Source organism: Lichenostomus cassidix, chromosome 6, assembly GCF_008360975.1.
Source record: "Lichenostomus cassidix isolate B80296 chromosome 6, HeHo_3.0, whole genome shotgun sequence".
Taxonomy (NCBI): domain Eukaryota; kingdom Metazoa; phylum Chordata; class Aves; order Passeriformes; family Meliphagidae; genus Lichenostomus; species Lichenostomus cassidix.
In genome coordinates, this window is record NC_139487.1 from 17323165 (window position 1) to 17343238 (window position 20074).

At 41.4% G+C, this 20074-nt stretch overlaps 1 protein-coding gene across 5 annotated transcripts in view; it reads left to right on the top strand.

Annotated features, from left to right (window-relative positions):
* Positions 1 to 626: 626 nt before the first annotated feature.
* Positions 627 to 20074, top strand: part of ARHGAP22 (Rho GTPase activating protein 22) — a 137658-nt gene continuing 118210 nt past the window's right edge. The window contains exon 1 of one of the 5 annotated variants that reach the window (XM_085065327.1): positions 627 to 807. In XM_085065327.1, coding sequence (XP_084921453.1) covers positions 765 to 807 — 43 coding nt within the window. In that variant the 5' untranslated portion in view covers positions 627 to 764. Of the gene's footprint in view, positions 808 to 9301; positions 9391 to 11236; positions 11789 to 15531; positions 15695 to 20074 lie in introns of those variants that run through there. The other 4 variants (XM_085065330.1, XM_085065328.1, XM_085065326.1 and 1 more) reach the window with 4 other exon arrangements.

The window sequence follows — 20074 nt, forward strand, 5'->3', positions numbered from 1 at the left end:
GCAACTTGACTGAACACATGATCTCCACACTAGAACCCATGTCAGTCTAACGAGATTGAGGAAGTTGAAAGACTGATACAAAAAATACAAATGGCATAGCCATACATACAGAAGGCTTGCCTCCTTCTTTACCTCTGATTAACTCTCCAGTACAGGATACACAGGAATTCATTGTTTTCGTATCAACTCAAAAGTTGTTGAATTATAAGATCGTGATTCAGAAGTTCTGCAGGATTTTTTTTAAAGTATTTCCAAAGCAAAGTTAGACTTTAACACATAGTGCTTATCAGAAAATAGCACTCAGACAGCTGCAGACAAAAGCACAAGATGTAATTTCAAAACACATATTGACCAAGAGCTGTTTTCTTGGAAGATTTACTCTTCTCATTCTCTCTGTGGAAGAATCATCAAAATCTCTACAGAAAACATCACTTTTTTAAGTTTCAGAAATGTGTTCTAGTTCCTGTTTTACACCCCCTTTGCTTTCTGTAAGGATGCTGTGTAGCTTGCACAGCCACAGCAACACTCATCGTCATCTTAGAGGAAATAGGGAGCCTGAAGTTCAGAGTAAACAAATTAAACAAAATCCTTCCAACACAAGTGTGAGAGCAGACATTTTCCACCTCTGATATGTCCCCTGCTAACTACAATTTTTTTTGTTTGGTTAGTTGGTTTGGGTTTTTTTGCAGCTCCCAAGTCTATTGATAAACTTCAGCTCCTGTGACCTGGTTCTCCAATAAGCTGTGCTCCCACAGAGACTCTGCATGTATCCAGAAAGGCTGCTCTCCCACAGTCAAAACTGCTCAGGTACCTTCAAATGTCTAATGGGCCAGGTTTAATGAGCTGTCACACCCTATTCATGGATAAGCCTGTTTTTTCTATAGATATTCTTCCAGCTCTGTGAACTACACTCATGTATCTTCTCTTTTCTTCAATTCTTTATTTACAGAACTAATACTCCAATTGCATTTGGTTGTCAAGTTTTGCCATGTCATACAAAATTACGGACAAAAGGAATGGGGATGGAAACACTAGTTTTGCTATGTGGTATGCTTGGGTTTAAAAAAACAATTCTTGAAGCTGAGTAGCTTCCCTGGGGACTGTGGTTGTGTTATTTTTTTTCCTAGGAAAGGACTGCTTTTACGGTGTTCAAATGACCCTGTTCTGGGCTGGTAAATAATTAGAAAAAAAAATCTTCTTAATATCTTAATTTATAGCCAGATTCTACATTAGTGTTTGCTTTGGTGCTAGGAACTAAACCAATAAGGATATACAAAATTGCTGCTTTTCATCAGAAGTAATTTTAGTTCTGAAATTAAACCTGAGCATTGCACAAGTAGAAAATACTTTGTTAAGAGGGCAAATTTAGAGCAACAAGGAACTAGTCATTGCCTGTGTGGTCATTTGGAGCTCAGTGCTTTCAGCAGAACTTGAAAGCATAGTTTTCACATTTGCATCAGAGGCAGCTACTACATAGAGTAAAGGAGGAACTGGTAAAAGAGTGCAGTCCTTACCTTGTAAGAGGGGCTCACCACAAGAGGGAAGTGCAACAGGCTCCTCAGCCACTCTGTGTCTGATTGGAGTCCCTTTTGCTGCTCTGCCATTGCAGGGCTGCAGAGCAGTGGCTCAGAGCTGATGAACAATTCCTTCTGGAAGGCTGCATGTTAGGATGCCAGTTCAGACATGGGGTTTCTAGGACTGTCACTGCCTTCAAGAATTGCTGGCTGTAAAAAGGGAAATGTGAATGGCGGGCTTCACACACAGGTCTACAAAGGCTTATTCAGTAACAAGAGTTGTTAAGCTGTCTAAAAACAGACACTAGTCATAAGGTGAAATTTAAATAATTCTTTTACATCTCGGTACATCAGTCACAATACAGATGCCTCTAACTAGAAGGAAAGAGAAACCTACCTTGTCAAAGTCTGGGACATATATGCATTCAGAACGTAACCCACAAGGTTTTCCCCCTTCATCCAACTACGTAGCAACAAACTAGTACCAGAATATGTGCTCAGAAAACTGACAGAGTTAATAGGAAAAAAGAAAAGAAAAGAAAAAAATCAGGCACATGCCTTGTATTTTATTCAGCACAAGTGGAAGAATAGCTCAGAGGGGGATCCATCTTAAAAGACATCTGAAATGCACAGATGACAAGTGTATGACTAAACGCTTAGTGTAGATAGGCCAGGCTCTGGTGGTATTTTTATTTCTATTTAATGTCTTATCCTTTTTCATTTCCACTAAACTTTTATTTTCTATCTTTTTCTTAAGTGAGAATAAAGATGAAAAGTTCAGACAGCCTGCCTTTGCCCAATAAGGGCAGTCCTGCAAGAGAAATTCAGAACTCTCCCCTTTCCACAGGCCTACTTTGTCCATATAGATCTTAAATAAGAAACTGTACCTTACAGCCTTTTAGCCTCTGTCTGAGCTCCAAAGAACATTACTTGCTTTGTGGTTCTCAGCAGTAACACGGGCAGTCTTAATTCTGAGCATCTTTTGTGTTAGCATCATCCCACCTGAGCGTCACAAGGTGGCAGCACAACAGAAGGGCTTGCAAGGGCTGCTCCTACATCAGGCAGCCAAAATCTTGCAGACCTGCAGGTACACAATTCATTTTCATCCTAGAGTTGCAGCTTCCATTTCTTTTCCTCAGACTATCTTAAAAAACCAAACAGTAGAGCGTCACAGCACAAAATATAACCACTTGCCTGTTTATGTGCTTTCAGCTATTTGAGCATTTATAGGATTACTTTTTCATACTCCCACCAGCCTCTGGAACAGACAGGTTTTAGCTGGGCACCCAGCAGAGAAGCCACTTACAAAACAGTGGTGTACTTTGACCTTCTCACTCTAGGGACACAGCTTATAAAGGTGTCAGCATGTAGCAGAGCAGATAAAAGATTGTAGATGAAGAATGGAACTCAGGGGAGAAGCAAATTACTTTTAAATTGTGTCAGCATTGGCAAAGGAAAAAAACATAAGTGATATTTAGTAAAAAAGTGTTTTTCAATATTTTCAAAACCAAACTAGTTGATGGTTTGTTCTGGAAAGGCATTTTTTGAACAAAAATATTAGAAAGGCTAGATGAAGGATAACATAAACAAGAATATATTGAGACAAATGACACTAATGGGGAGTTCATGATTTTTCAAGGGTTATTTGGTTGCTTTCAAACAAAAAAAAAATCCCATTCATAAAACTTTAATGAGTAATTCACTTCTCTCTTTGAACCCAGTAATATACAACTTTTCAGTACATTATTTTTTCCAAGCTGAAATTCCCTGCAGGAACACAAGCTTAGGAATCTTGCTAAGGATTTAGAACTATGGGATTTTTTTGTTCCTACAGATTTCTGACCTTTCAAATGAAGTATCTCTCTGCAGACTCATTATACTGCAGCTATGAGTGGACAACCTCCACAGCAGGGCATATCTGAGAAGACATTTGTATAAATAAACATATTTATTGGATTGTTGGATTGTCCAAATAAGTCTGCTCCACATATGAATATTGGTGTAGGAAAAGGGAAAAAGCATTTTTCATCTTCCAGGAAAATGGTGTCCTTGTAAACAAGATACTGATTATCAAGTTAAGACAACCTCTGTATATCTCCTCTATAATGAATGATGCTTTAAAATACTACTATTCCTAAATTGTTTTCACCCATAGGGGACTTGAAAAGCTTTTTTAAAAAAATAATATCACATTTCTCCATAACATTTTGATCCAAAATTACTAATGGGAACATATTTTCAGGTCATACTTTTGCCTAATAAGTAATATTTCTTATTTTAAACCCATTTGATTGGGAATTTTTGTTCCATACATCTTGAAAAGCTTATCAGAGAGGTCAGTTTTACAGACTCCATTTCACAGGCTGGAAACAGTGACATTAAGAATTGAAATTTCATACCCAGCCAGTGGCAGAGCCACAAATAGTACCTGGGCCTCCAAAACTCAAGTCTGGAAGTCATTAAGAACTCTATTTTAATTTAATTATTTTCTTCTTCTCTGCTTAAAATTATTTGAAACAGAAGAAAAATGGGTCGGTGTTAAAATAACAGCACATTTGAAATTTTTAGCTGTCTCCATTTTTCACCTAGCCTCCAGTTTTCACCCTAGTTTCATTTTGAATCAGATCTGCCTAAATGACTGTATTTTTCCCTGAGGCAGCAGGAGATACATTCCTGAGGATGCCATTTTCAGTCCCTAGTGTCTAAAATATGCATGCACTGCTCTTTGATTCCTGCCACTAAAAGAAAAAAGTAACTTTCATTCGGCAGAGATAGCATTCCAGTTTTAAATAATGCATTTCTGTACCTCCTCTCTGAACCAAGGACTTCATTTCTTCCAGGCCCATAGGTGACATATAGGATAAGCAATTGCCCAGGTTCCTGCATTTTATCCAGCTGATTCATGAGGTCCTGCAGCTTCTTGCTAAAGGATATATTGCTGTCACTGTTCTCAGAGGTGCAGGGAAGGTCTGGGTGTGTACAGAAATAGATGAACAAGTGAGAAATCAATAATGTCTCCAGGCTTTCATATCCTACCTGTCTCAGGAATATCAAAGAAACTCAAACTGGCAAATTTTGTTGGGTGATTGGAGTAGACCGATGTTAAGACAAAAATGGAGGCATAACTGTGTAGGTAATACAATTAGAATCAGAGACATGAGCACAAGAGCACAATTAAATGGGACTTGATCATGTTAAGAAACTTAATTTTGAAGTTTGAGATGCTTTCCTTACATAACAGAAAATCCAAACAATGTGAACTACATTCTGATGTGAACCATATTCTGATCAAGCAGGTCAGTTAAGCATATATTTTGATGTGAATCTTTTGAACATTCTCTCATGGTTAAAATTCAGCCTTCAAATGCTTCTCCATATTGGAATCAGGAAATTAAGTTCAGAAAAATCAGAATACATTTCATAGAATTTCTGTGAGAAGAATCACCCATCTAAAAGAGGCTATGATAAAGGGAAGATCTACAGCTGTGACTTCCCTGATTTGACAGCAGTGGCAGCCCTCTTAGATATGTGATGATCTGGAGGTGATAGTGAGGCAAGGGCTAGAAAGAAAAGTAGCATTTTGTTAGATCAAACAATGTAGCATTAGAAAAGAGGCTTTCAGGCAGAATCACAAAAATGTTGACAGAAGGGACCTCTGGAGGTTACTTAGTCCAGCCTTCTGCTTGGAACAGAGGTAGCACTAAAACCAGACTAATCTAGTAATCTCAAAAACCTCCAAAGGCTGACATATCCCCTGTTCTGCAGGTATCTGTCCCAATGCTGCATCATCATCCTTCTCGTCAAAAAGTTTCTCTGGGCTCCAGTCTGAGTTTCTAAGGTCCAAACTTGGGGGCATTGCTTTTTTGTTTTAGCGTCTATACTACCAGGTGTTTGATTTTATTCTCTGACAATGTCCTTTAATTAATTGTGGGTTGACATTAGATTCCCCCCACTAGCCTCTTTGCTGGATTAAGCAAGCCTGTCTCCCTCAGCTCTTCCTTGTAGAAGATGTGCCCTAGTCCTCAGTAGTCTGAGTAAGAGTTCGCTCTTATTCAGATGTGAAACAGATTTCAAGCCAAGTGTAATTTGGGAACAGTTTATTTCTGTGTACCTTAATTGTGTTAACTCAGTATTTTATCTGGTTGTGAGACACAAGTTGCAGTGTCATTGCCATTCTACTTCAGATTGGAAAATATCCATTAGATCTTGTATGGAGCAGAACCAAATAACTCAAAGTCTCTGGTCTGGCCTGAGGTGTCCCCAGTAGATATTGCAATGGTTAAAAGATTTCTCTCTGCCTCATTGATAAAGCTATCATCTAGACACACAATTAAGATGGGCACTGGTTGTCCATACAACTAGTATCCCTTCTATATTTAATTTATCTCCTTATCCTGTGAAAAGCAAATGAGATGCAATACTTGGAGCCACCCTGCCTCAGTATCCTTATGTTTGCCTTCATTACCAAAGGCAACTTTGCTTGCAGACATGTTTAAGAATATAGCAATAGCAAGAGTTTCTAGTACTGAAGGGGACATATAATTTCTGATCCTGGTTTTGCTCTTCGTATAATAAGGACGATACCACAAATTCAGAACAGAACAGAAAATGTACAAAATTAAGTAAGAACTAGGAACATAATTTGTCTCCCTGTTTATGAAATCTAGAATATCTGGAGTTATAAGACACTTACTGTTTTGAAGAAAGTTTTTGCATTCATAATCTAAGTCTTGCTTTTCTGTAATACATAAAGATGCATCGCAAAACACTTTCGGAAGTCTTTATCAGATCATTCATGTCTATCCTTTCATTTTAACATCTCTTCAATTGCACTGCCTAACAGCTTCTCAAAAGCTGAAAATTTCTGCCAAAGGTTTCGCTCCTCATTAGAATAGAGCACCTTGACAAGGCCAGAGATCACTGTTTATAACAAAATCAGAAAGGGCACATCAACATCTCTGATGTTTGTCAAGTATAAACAAAAAAAAAGGGAAAGAAATACAAGTCATGTTTTCTTTATCTACTATGAAAAACAGCATAAAATTCTCAAAGTGCTTTTGCAGACCACCTATGTAAAATATCTGTTTTTCTTACTCACAGGACACTCTTGACTAAATTCAGATTATGTTAAGGTATTTCTAATAGTAGTAGGTGAGATCTTGCAGGAATATAGGTACACTTGGTATATGTTCACCAATGCAGCAGAGAAAAAAGTTACTCTGCCAGGAGTATCTCTGCAGGGTAGTTTAGAGTCCCACAGAAGTCCAAGGCACCTGTGTTATAGGTCTCTCTCAAGCTACAGCTGCTCTCTAGGGAATCACTCTTACGTCCTGAAATCAAAGATTAATTGCTTCTGACCTGGTTGTGGAACATAACTAGATGGGAAGGAACATCAAGTGTAACAGAATAATAAAGATACCTAGAAATTCCCTAGTTTCACTCTGAAAGACATTAAACATTATTCTTATTTAGTCTCCCCCGTAGCCTTCATTCCTGAATGTAATTCTGTAAGATCATAGTTCTGTTCTTTCCTAGTAGTCATGATGTGTTTGGCATATTCACTGCCTCCTGCAGTAAGTGTTACCCCTGGGAAGCCCAAGATGTCATTAGGCTTATGCATTCTCTTATTTTTCAGCCAAACCTAAAGAAATTCTTCCATTCCTTGTCTCTTGGCATTAGATAATCCCTGAATTAAAGTTTTTCCTGAATTACCTTTTCTTCCTCAAAGATACTATTGAACTTCCAGTTGTTTCTAGCACTGCTCTAGAATATCTACACAGCTTTCTCCATTCTGCATCATCAGCTTACATGGTATTAGACAGGCCATCTCCAAAGGAGAATAGGGAAATTCTCCCTTCATGGTTTGAGTATTTCTTGCTATAATTCCTAAGACTGACAGTAAAATCATTGGTTACTGGCAGCTGAAACATCAGTGGCCTTCTTCACCTGGAAAACCAGCTGGCATCATCAGCATCAAGAGGTCTCAAGTGATGATCACTTAGCCTGTAAGCAAGGGCTATATCAAACTGAAATTCCTTCTGGTCATTAGATACTTGAAAATTTTTTGATTTATGCACAAACTTCTTCAGCAGAATTCCACAGTTCCTGTATACATAGCCATTCAAACTTGCCTTGCAGAAGAAATGGTGGTGCAGTTATTGATTTCAAAATGCACACCATGGTCTTTCCTTGTTTCTTTGGACCCTTTTCCCTCAAGTTCATTTTATAATATATTAGAACAGATTACAATTTTGGTTGCAATCTAAATAAACTGGATCTAGATTTCCATGGGGCCAAAGTCCAAGGTGATTTGGTCTTGGGCTTTGATCCAGGTGCATTGTGCTGATGAGCAAAGAAAACGTTATCAGTCAGCTAGTTACAACGAGTCCTTGGCCTGCAGATGGAAGCAGAAGATGAGGAGGAGGAAAAAAGGATATACCGTGTGATAATTGGTAGGTGACAACATGCTGTGTGTGCAGCCTGGGGAAACAGAGATCCATTCAATCCGCCTCACAACAGCTTCAGCAACTTCACTGGCCCACGCACTCTTCCGTCTCAAGCACCCGCCGTGTTTCATAGCCTCCAGTCATCAGCCTTGGCGCCAACAGATGAATCATATCTTCTGTGAGTGTCCCTGCTGCAGTAACTTATTATCATCCTCTGCAGTTAGATAGCACTTGCCAATTCCAGATCTCAAAACACTGCACTAATACGGATGTGACCCAGGATTTAATTTCTTGCTTGTAGCCATGGGAAATCAGTTGTCATTAAGACAAGAGATGCCATCCCCTCATTCTCCTTAAGTTTTGTAATTCTTAGGTCACAACACCTGACTTCATTGTGTGCTTAACAATCAGTGGTGAATACTTATGATAGACAGAAGAGTTTTTCCACATTCCAAAAAGGCAGCAGATAATTAATGACCACATTTATTGTTAGATTCACATAAAAGTCATATAGTAGCAGTTCTCCAATATGTAGTTAGTCAACTGATTTCTATTTTCTAGCCTACTAGATGCTTAGTGCTCTACAATAGACTATCATTCTGGATTTGACCAAACAGAGGGATATAACCATGAGAGCAGTGGATTGCCACAACTGGTACACATCATCACTTTGGTATTCCAAACCATCAGGGATGCTCCTCTTGACTCAGATCAGTCATAAAAGGCCTATTGCCTAAAGCCCAGCAGCTTCCTAAGTCACTCTGAGAAGCCTGCTAAATGGGACAACCCTGAGAGCCCAGCTATAGGATAGGATAAACAGCAAAACCCCTTTTCTCCCTGAGGGAAAACAAGGGATAGCACAGCAGGGGAAGGCATAGTCCCCAGAGTACTTAGACAGAGTAAGGAGGAAAGACTTAGAAATTGGCCAGGTTCAACTGGAAATCAAGCTCATCAAACACATTGATGATGAGGAAGTAGCAGGTCTAGGGTCAAGCTGGGAAAACACCTTACAGCTAAGAATAAGAATCATGTAGAATAAAGATTACCAGTATCAGTCACCATCTTCTACTTGCTAGATAGATCTATAACAATGAGGCAGATGCAAGGTCAAGCTGAAAAAACAGTCTATAGATCACAATCCAAACTCATATATCACTAGTTATACTGAAGATTAATACTCCTACCAGATAGTTTAAGTTGGATATGAAGCCCAATCCCAGTCTTAACTACCCATTCTGGAACTATGGCTAGAGGGTGTGGATGGTGACCATGTGAGATGGGTCAGGGCCTTTAATGCATTAATAGCCTCATTAAGGCTATTAATGCTCTCCAGGATCACAACACAGGTTTCTCTTGTCTTTGTGCTTACATGGGAGAACATCTTTGCTGCTAGGATAGAAAGAAGCTGTTAAAATCACAAGAGAATTAAGGTAAATAAAAATTATTGAGATATCTTGTCCCAGTTATCCTCCTCAGTTTAAGCAGTTCAGTACACAAGCTTTAGGAATTAAACATTCCCATAGGGTCTGGTCCTTCTAGAAACTTTTTGGACTACTGTTTTACTGGACCTACTCTTAGTGGTTCTTTCAGGAACTATTCTCTAAACTTTCAGACTAAAGCATTGCAGCCAACATGGAACCATTTGCTGGACGTGATTGTTTTGTTGTTGTTGTTTTTCGCTGTTGTTGTTTTTCCATGTCAGCAGGTTTCTTTGTTTTAGTTTGGTTTGGCTTTTTCCCCCCAGCAAGCAGTTTACTTTCCCCAAATAGTGTGTCTGAGAATTTCAGACCTGAACTTTAGACCGACACCTAAATCGGGTGAAAAACCCAAAAGCCCCCCAACTTTACAAGTGTTTAAAAAATAATTTAAATTATGCTTCTCTCTTGAAAATTGCTTTAAGAAGAGCTGAAAATGTTTAAGTCAAAGCAAAACATTTTAAACAGGGTTAAACTGAGTATTTCTGTTTACACTGAGTATTTTTTATTTAACAAGAAAAACTTAGAACTTAACATTTAGTGTTGAACTTGGCTGTTATTTGCTGTAATGTTTTCATTTTACCTATAAATATGATAATTATTTATACAGGTCACATTATATAATTTTTTTTCCCCAGAGAGGGAGTCAAGTTTCCATGGGAAGTGACTTAGCAGGATGAAGTGTTCCCTGCTTCCCATGAGGTTAAAAGTTCAGTTAACTTTATCCCTTGGCATGTTTACTGTACACACCTTTTGACTTCCTGCTCAAACTGCAAAATGATGTGTATAAATGGCATCAAAGCAGATAAGAATTGCTAAAAATATGGAGAGAAAAAGAGTTCTATTGAATGGTTGGTAGGAATGACTTTTTGATCCAGGGTCTCAGGTTGGACAGAAAGGCATCTACTGATGCTCCTTCTGCTTATCCACAGTATAAGGCTACTTGCTAAATTTGCTGGCCAAGGGATTACCAGTTAGCTATTCTTCATTGTGCTGAAACTCAGCTAAAAGAGATGATTAGTGGGGAAATAACTGCAGGAGGCTGTGTGTTCAGAACTGAGTAGTTCAAATCCCACTACCCCACTTCTATCCTCACTTACAAGTGTGTAAGTCTGAGTTCATGCCACCATGAACTCAGAGATTTGCAATCACTTATAAGCAGCTGGTTCCACCAGCAGCTAAAGGTCCAAAATATCTTGGCCATTTCTGCAGTCAGCACATTGAGAAGTACAACCTCTGTCAAGAGCCAGAGAACCTCTTCCAGTATTGGAGATACAACTTGCTAGCCAGCATATAGCATCCAAAATATGATATATCTTGGTAGAAGAGAAAACTGCCAATCTCAGATGCCTTTTGTCAGTACAACTCAGCAATACAAACCTGCAGGGTGATACTGCAGGGCACATACACTACTCGAGAAGTATTTACCCCTTTTAGGCACTCACAGAGGGAATTCCTAGGCAGATAGAGCTAAGAACAGCCCAGAGTGAGAGTATGTCCATTACTTAGATGCAATTATCATCCATTTATGTATTTATATTTTATAGATACTACTTAATAGTTTCTATCTATTTCAACAAACGTTTGTCCTTTCCTCCTCTTCATTACTGACTGCAGAACTGCAGGCTTTGCCTCCTTCTCAGGGAAGGGTGAGGGTGAGCTTAGCTCAAAAGTACAAATAAAAATGATGGGTGCTTAGATGTAATGAAGACATTGTGCCCAGCCTACCAGGCTGTCAGTGCAGGCAAGAGGTATTTTTCTCTGTCGCAGAGAGCAGTGGGTCGTTTCTCGTTCGGCTCTCCAGCTTTCACCGGGATGCCTCCCCGGGAGGGATGCAGGGCACAGCAGGTGGCCCAGCACGCCGCTGCCCTGAGGACCAGCGCACTTGGTATTTCTTCCAGCGCGGAACAAATCGCGCTGAATCAGATTCAGCTCCTGGTCTGATCCTTGTCGAGCCAAAGCATCTGTTGAGCGCACGCCACCGGAGGAAGCCGCAGCTCGGGAGGCGAGGGCTGAGCGCTGCTCGCTGCAAGCGGTACATTGATCACACGGCCGCGTGGCCAATTAGCGGCAGGAGCCAGGGCCAGCCCTCGTGTCTGCGCGCTGGTGATCTATCGGCAGTAATTACCGAGACACTTAATGCCTAGTTTGGATGGGAATTAATTCGAGGCCGGATAAATAATGCATTAGGGTTTATTCAGCCCCGCTTGAAGCGTCGCCCCCGAGCCAGGGCTGGAACGGCGAGAGGCGGTGGCGGCGATGCGCGGGGCGGCGGCCGGGGCCGGGCGCTGAGGCTGCGGGCAGCGCCCAGCCGGGAGCATGCTGAGCCCCAAGATCAGGCAGGCCAGGAGAGGTGAGTGTGCGACCCGTGCGCCTCGCGGGGTGGGGACGGAGACCATCTGCTGGCACGGGGAAACTTCGCGGCGGTGGCGGACAGGCTGTACCGCTGCCCGCGGAGTGTCCCCCACCCCGGCTGCAGGGGCTGCTGCCCCTCTGGCCGAAGCCATCCCTGGGAAGGGCAGCGGAGTGACTCTTCGGGCAGAATGAAGCCTAGGAGGAAGAGACCTGTGCTGGTGTTCACCAACGTGGTCTGCAATGTCTGGGCTAAGAAACAGGGATAAATGAAAAATATTATACTCTGCCCTGGGACTCGACATAGCCTTTTCACCCCTGGACTGGTTGCTAATGCTGTGTTTCTAACGCTGAATTCATTATAACAGGTGGAGACAGGTGTGTCTAGTTTACCTGAAGCATCTTGGAGAAGCAGCTTGCTGTAGCACATTATCCTTGAAGGGCTGGAAGCAGGAGGTGGAGATATTTGTTCTGTAAGCTGTGGGCAAGACAAAAGGAAGGAAGAAAAGCCTGCCCTGGGTTTGCAACAGCTGCTTTGAGCAGTCATTCGGAGCTGTGAGGTCTAGTGTGCCATGTTTGTAAAGCAGTGAGCCGGGGCTGGGTACAGCCGTTGTCTTGATGTTAGGTCACCTGGAAGAGATGCTCCGCCAGGGGATGTATTCTGTGATCTTCAGGGGCAGCACCAGTTCCTCGTTTCACATGGCATTTGCAAATCATCATTGCCACTCACAAACTAATGACAGTGTCAGAGGAATATCTTCTTATCCACTGGAAACAGATCAGATTAATGTCATTATTAAAGTCATTTAGGAGCTAAAGAAAACAGTCAGAAGAGTATGTAAAGATTAGGGTTTTGTTCAGCCATGCCAGTACTATAAAACAGGAGGTGTCACTGGTTTTAGCTACTGTGATTCCAAGACAGGTACTTTCAGCCAAATGTCACTTTGCATCATATATTGAAAGCAGTATTACGTGATGAACAGTCCTTAAAATACCATCGGCCCATTAAATAGCTGTTAGAATCTTGGAAGGAAGAAGCTTCCTGCCATCTGGAGGTGTCAGGATCAGATATGTACTGCCGCACCCACAGGAAAGTCATAAGTACTTATTTTTTAGTTACACAATGTTGTAGAAGTTCAGCAAGTCTTTTGTAGATGCTGCCTCTTTGCCATCCCCCTTCTAAGGGGTATCAAATATTTTTGTACATGTTATCCAGCATTCCTGGTAGCTATTACAGCTCTGATGAGACAAGATAGATGATGCTACTAAGGTGGTATAGGAAGGCTGTGTCATGCCTGCCATTCTTCCACTTTCTAGAAATCACTAGAAGAGACTAATTTGCCTATTAATATATATTGAAGTCTAGTTACAGGACAGACATTCTAGATCCCTAGGGGCTACTGATACTTGGGGGACAAACTATAGTTTAGCTTTGTGATTCAATTTCAGTTTATAGCAGTACGTGTCATTCTCTCTGGGTTTGTTCTGTTTGGTTCATTAGCTGTGCAGTGGTAAGTTTATTTCTGAATGAATTTAGAACTCATGAAAAGAGCTGGGATTCTGGGTTTGGAAACCTCAGGAATTTTCCTGAAGTTTTGCAATGCTGTGGCAAAGCACCAGTAACTTCTTGCAAAGGTTACCTAAGTAAGTGGGACCTAATCCTGCAAGGTTCTTCTATAGCTCTTGTTGACAGAAACTGTAAACAGGCCATGATGAAAATGCTGAATGCTTGAAGGTAAGGGTCCCACCTTGCAAGACTGAGCTGAATGGGAAATGGTAGTTCATGCTCCCTGGAGTCTCAGCTGGAGTTGCTAATGAAGATTCAGGTAATAAACAGTGGACAAGCAATGTATTCAGAAGGCTGCAAGAATGTTCTGTGTACAGTGAGCATCTACAAGGGCAGTTGATCAGCTGAAAGCTGCTGCATGAGCATGGCTGACTTTTTAGAACAGTGACTGTTAGCTCTGCCATTGAGGACTTAGCTGTGTAAGGGAGGCAATGTGACTTCTCTGAGCAGAGAGGTGGAAGAGAAGGGACAAGGAAGGATACTCAGGGTATAGCCTGTGGTGTTACTCAAATGTGACAGAAGGGAGCAATTTGGTTAAACTTAGGGATGTTCATGTATTTGTAAACTTCCTGGGGCTCAAACCCCATGTGTTTGTGGCTAGATAGCTCTTTGATTCATGCTCCCAACATTTGTGCAAATAGGAAAGCTTCATAAACTTCTCCTTAATTTCCAATTTCCTGCTGATTATGTACCTTTAAACATTTAATTGTGACACCTAATGCTGTCATTTTTGTTTGACTTTTAGATTGTCCTTAAGAAAACTCTTGGGTTTAAAGACATTCAAGCTTTTGAGAATGTGGAGTCTGGACACCAGGGTGTAGTTCCTAATGTCTGTGAAAGGACCAGTAGAGAACAAAGATAATTTGCCTTACCAAAAGCATCTATCAAGTATAAGGCAGTCCTTGCTGCTCCACCAGCAACCTCACATCTGTAACTCAGAAATATGTGTTCAGAGGAACATTTTCTTTTCATAAGATCTAAGAACGTGTAAAATCTCATGGACTGAAAATCTTAATGTGTGTAAATGGGCCTTCTGGGAAATTGTTCATTCTGGCTAGGTCTTAATGGATTTGGAATTTTTTTCATCTTTAGGGGTTCATGCACAGCAATTGGCAGAGTCCAGGATCCTGAAATAAGTCACTGCAATGGAAAACACCTATTTTCACATTCTTATGTGAGGGGGGAGAAAAATATGGCCTTGCAGAGTGGAGGCAAGAGAACTTTCCATATGGATCGGAAAGGCAGGGAGAAGGCAGGAGGGAGTATGGAGGGAAGGCAGTTTTCAGGCTGCCTTCAGTTTCAAGGAATTCATTTTTTTAAAATTGTTTTTAAGAGATTGAAAAATGAAACAAAGCATTTGCTCCTTGGCTTGAAAAGTCTCAAAAAGGTTATACCTGCCCAGTTGCATTTAAATGTGCTAGAAAAAGGAAGCTGTACTGACTACAGGCTTATGCATCTGTATTTTAATGAGTGATGTGATTGACCTCTATAGAGTTGACCTGCTGCCATGATATATAATTTACAGTATTCCTGTCTTCAGCACAGTCTGACTCAGTTGTAGAGCCACTAAGGATAAACCTCTCCTTAGTAGGACTTTGTACTTTTGGGTGACACTCTGACCAATTATTTCTGTTTGTGACATGCTCATACATATGCTACAGTATGTTGAAAATTTTCCTTACAGTCATAATAATTAAACTGTTTGTCTGTTTTAATTAAAACTTAGAGCCTGGAAAAAGTAATGGGAGACATTTTGGTTAGTTAGGCTGCTTCAAATGTACTGGTATCCTTCACATGCCTGTAATAGAACAGAATTATTTCCCTCATGCTGCGTGAAGAGCCGTCCATTCACCAGCCAGTGAAAGGCAGAAAAGGGTAGCTCTCATGTGTTTAGTGCCCCTCACCAAACCCCAGTTTAGCACCTGCAGCCTCAGCTCTGCACAGGGCACCAGCGGTGCCTCCACAGCCCCACCCTCAGCTCTGGTTTCAGGGGCTGGTGCTCTACACAGCTATCCCAGAGCCTGTGGGAGGCCAGCGCCTTGGCATCTCCAGCCTACCAGACAAATGGTAACACCCAGTTTCTCTACTCCTAGAACCAAGGTAAACAGCCCTGAAGCTGTGAACTCCTCCAAACACTTCCTTCAGTCCTCAGAGCCCACCAACATTGCTGGGAGCACAGGAGGCCTGGGGCAGGAGCAATCAGTGACTGTGCAGCTGGCAGAGTGGAGCCACCATTAACGAGGAGCCCACCTGTGAGGGGGTGGTTCACTGCCCCACATCCTTCAATGGGTGATTCTTTAAGGCAGGAGAGGCAACTCCCAGGAGCTCTTTTCTGGAAAGGTATGCGGGCAAAAGACAAGGATGTTGGTAAATATAATTTGGTTTATAGCTCTATTTGGTGGAGGAAGGTATCTCTAAGACAGTGGGGAGGAGGAGGTGGTGGCAGTAGGGCTGCAGCATGGGCCTGGCTTTTGTCATTTTGCTTTGGAGGAACTTGAGATTAGGCTGCTGAGTTGTTTAAAATCCTAAACTGGGGGTATAGGGGCTGTGGAGGGAGGTATGGGGCTGGATGTGGTGCACTGCTGGATTAACTGCCCTGAACACAGCATGAAGAAATAGGAGCAGACTAAGGGGTAAAGTGTAGGGGACAAGTAAACTCTGAGGGTCCCTTCTCACTATGTGCAGCCCTAGGGAGGTGAATGAAGCATGGAGTTTCTTTTGTTCCTTGGTACAGGGTCAGGCTCCTAGTACTGTGCTGCTTTAGTACAGGGGTGTGTGGTAGTGAGCTGTGTTACAAGCTCTCGGCTCTAATATTTTTTGTCTCCCTTGTCCTGACTCAGTGGCCATGTGCATATAGAGACAGGGTCAAGAAAGTGATGTTTGTGGGATTCTTCCAGACACAGGTTCATGTTCCCACTCTTACTCTGTGGCATGTCCCATGAAGAAGGATATGAGTTGTTCAAAGCTGTAATCTCTCACCGCTGTAGAGATGCCCCTCTCAAATTCGATTCATGGTGTGTGCTAGAGTAATTGCTGCTCTTGGCAATAGCAGCTTTCTGTCCCTGCCTGAAGGCTCAGGCAGGCAGTTATTCTCCTTAGAAAAAGCCCTGAAAAGTTTGCAGGCAGGCACCAGCTTATTAAGCACAGGCAATCTGAATTTGAAATAACGAACCATAGCCTCACCTCCTGGGGAGGGAAAGGGGCCTTGAGAAAAAACAGTAATTTATCTCTAAGGGGAACTGGACTGCTGGGGAGAGCACTTGTGGGGAGGGAATTAAATATTAAAAAAATCACAAAGCATAGGCTCTCTAATTACCAGTAGAATATCACTGAGGGAGTACAGGGTAAAACTGTCAAACTGTGTATGTATAGCACAGTGGAAGTGCTACAAATGCTAGCACCTCTCTCCTGAGATGAGAGTCACCTGCTATTTTTACTACCTGTATAAATGTATTACTCTTCATTGTGAGATTACTAACAGAATTACTTTCTTTCCTTGCTGGCTTTCCGTTTATGTTTATGGTAAATGATAGGCAAGCACAGCAGCATAAACAACTTAATTTGTTTTCTTCAGCTCCCTGCACTATGGGCAGGGGTAGTTTGATGCAACGATAAGGTCTCACTGGTGGGAATGGGAAACTCCTTCATGAGGCGGCACTGTGAGCTATCTGCTGAGCAGGAAGAGGAAAGGATCTGTGCCTAGACTCTGCCCAGGCCTGCACATATTTAAGTATTTAAATCTAACATGGGGGAGGGAAGCTCCTGCTGACAGTATTCCTTCCACAGAGCTTTTCTGTGCATCCTTTTTGCCCAAAGAGCTGTAAATTAGTCTTTATGAAGATCTAAAAAAAGGAGAATACTAGGTTTTTGCTGTGGTTGAAGAAAATTACTTTAATATCCTTCCTCTTAAAAGCAGGTGTTAAGAATTGTTATGCTTCACTAAGATTGTCATCCTGTGAACTGGTATTGAAGTTAAAAAAACCAGTGTGTGGTATAAAACATAAATGACAAAGAAGCTGCATATGTTGTTTCTAAGGTGAGAACTGATTCTGTTGCAGGGGAAGGGATTGGGTTGATCATGATGTCTTTGGAAGAACTGTAGGTACAGGGTTAATACTTTATTCCTTTGCACACCTCCAGTTTAGGAGGAGCAACCTTGCTTTATTTACCAGTGAAGTCACAAATACTTATGGCTCAATAATCTGAGTACTTAGATTGAAAATATGAATTAATGCAGGAGTAAGAATTCCTATATTTCTTCTGCCTTTGTCCCACAGATCAACCCTGGCAGTGCAGCAAGTCACTTAGTCAGCTGTTGCACACAGAAGCAGTTTGCACATTGAAAACAGGTACAACACTGTTGAAATATACACACGTGGTTCAATGTTATGCCCTGAAAAGTAGGGTAGGAATGAATACCCTCCTGGTCTTTGGATGACTGAAAGAAGAAAAATACAATGCTATGGCTGAAGCCAGGGAAGTCTGTTGCTGAAAGTGACTGGGTCGTGGTTTCACTTCATCTTGTAGCCAGTTGCTGGCAAAAGGCCTTGAGAGAGTTTCTCTGCTCTAGATTATTTTTTCAGTCCAAAATAACTTTGGAAAGTGATATCCCACGGATCAAGATAGACAAATGTTTTTGGTGCTCATAACATCAATCTTAGGAACCGTTGATGCTGGCAGCCACTGCAGTGTCTGAAAAATATGGCCCATGTTCTTGGCATGGCACAGAAAGTATTTAGCAAAAGCACGAGGGTATCTGGAGTGCCTCTCAGGAGCCTGAGTTGTTACACTGCATGGACCTGTGTTTATGCTGCATCTGCAGTGCTGTAGAGCTACAGTCTTGATCAGGACTCCACAGTATTTGATGCTGTACAAGCTCAGGCCACAGTCACAGCTCCAAAGTGAATGTTACCATGGTCAGCATTTTTTTGTTTGTTCCTTAATCTACTATGTCTGGAAAGATTATTAAACATTAATAGCCATAGGGAGGATTAGAAGGGGCTATAGCTGATTGCAGAGGGAGTACTAGATATTCATTCAGTCTTCTTTCTGTGACCTGGTTTGACTCACTAAAATAGCAGGAAGAAAAAAAATCTGACAACTTTCTACCACTCCAGTGAGGAGCTTTTCTTATAAAAAGGTCTCACCTTGTCTGTGTAGTGTAAGAATGTAAAGCTGGGTGTATTGGCAGATTGAAAGAGCAGAGTGGAAGTAGGAAGAAAGGAGTAAGACTTTCTTCTGGCAGTGCTGAGGTGTAGCTGAGTGTGGTTGTCTGTGGGACTACCAGAGCTTTGCCAGCTACAGAGATGTCTTCAGCAGTGCTTGTCAGATATGCAGTTCTGACCCACCAGGATGGAGAAGATGAACAGCTTTCAAGAGATTGTGCCATGGTTCAGTGGGAGTAGAGAGCTGATGTCTGGGTTTAGTAGATAGCGTTGTAGGCTGTAGTGTGTAACAAGTGCATGTGCTTTAAAGCCACACATGAAATAGCTGACCTAAGTGCTAATATGTCCTCTGGATAGCCTGCAGTGGATCCAGATGGGAGATCTCAGAGGATGGTGCAGATAAAGGGACCTTAAAATATGGTTTTTTGCTGAGAGCAGTTTCTGTACGTGTGCTTGTACTATCAATATGGTCTGTAACCCTGGTTTTGCAATAACAAAGGACATGGGATATTTCACTTGACTAGATTGTAAATTGGTAGGTCAGTCTGTTGTAGCAGAAAGAGTCAAGCCATCAACATTCCATCTTGGCACTTATCCATGATCTAATGCTAGTGGTTTGAAAAGTGGCATAGTTTTGTGTATTTGCAGGGCACTTTTGAGAACAGCTGGCAGCAGGTTACCTGCAGTATTTGAGGTTTATTCATTGACAGACGTTAAAATTACCACATATTCCTAAAACCTGAAGCCGTAATTCAAAGTCTTTTGCAAATACAAGTTTAAACTCATTTAAATAACTTTTCTGTGGAGATGAGACCTGCTAGCCTTGTTGCTGATAGCAACAGCAAATTAAGTTCGGGACTGCTTCGTACAATAGCTGAAAAGTCTCCAGTGTGAAATGTCAAGCTACAAACCAATGTCCTTTTACCTATATGATAGCAATAGATTGCCAAAAACCTTAGCTTTTCCTGAATTCTGACATGCCATCAATTTGTAACAATAGTTTGAAGAGAATGTAAATTGTTATTCAACAGAAAAGGATTAAATTATCCCACTGACTATATGTTTTGGGTTGGATTTTTTTGTACTGTGTTGGGTGTATAGCGTTGATTATCAAATATACTTGGATTTTCCTTGACTTGTGGAAAGGTCCTGCATTAATGTATATCAGTTTGTGCTACTGTATGTGTGTTCTCTGATGTAATAAAGACATTACCAGGTCATTGGTTAGTATATCTCATGGAAGCCTTGAACCTTGTGTCATTTGAAAAGAGAACTAAGATTGAAGCTGATTCTTTTCTTCTTTCAGTCTTATCCCCCTGCTGCCATATTTAGATACACTACCTTCATACTTCTGCAAGTAACTCTGGTCAGTAAAGTGGCTTTTATGGTGACATCACACAGGTCACTGGAGTATAAAATTATTTTTCTGATTTAGAATGTGCCTTATACAGAGTTGACTAAGCCATTTGTTAGGTGGTGAAAGATCATGGCTGATGAACACCACAAAGAAGTCCATGATTAATTTCTTCATGCCAGCCAGGAAGCATCTTCCCTC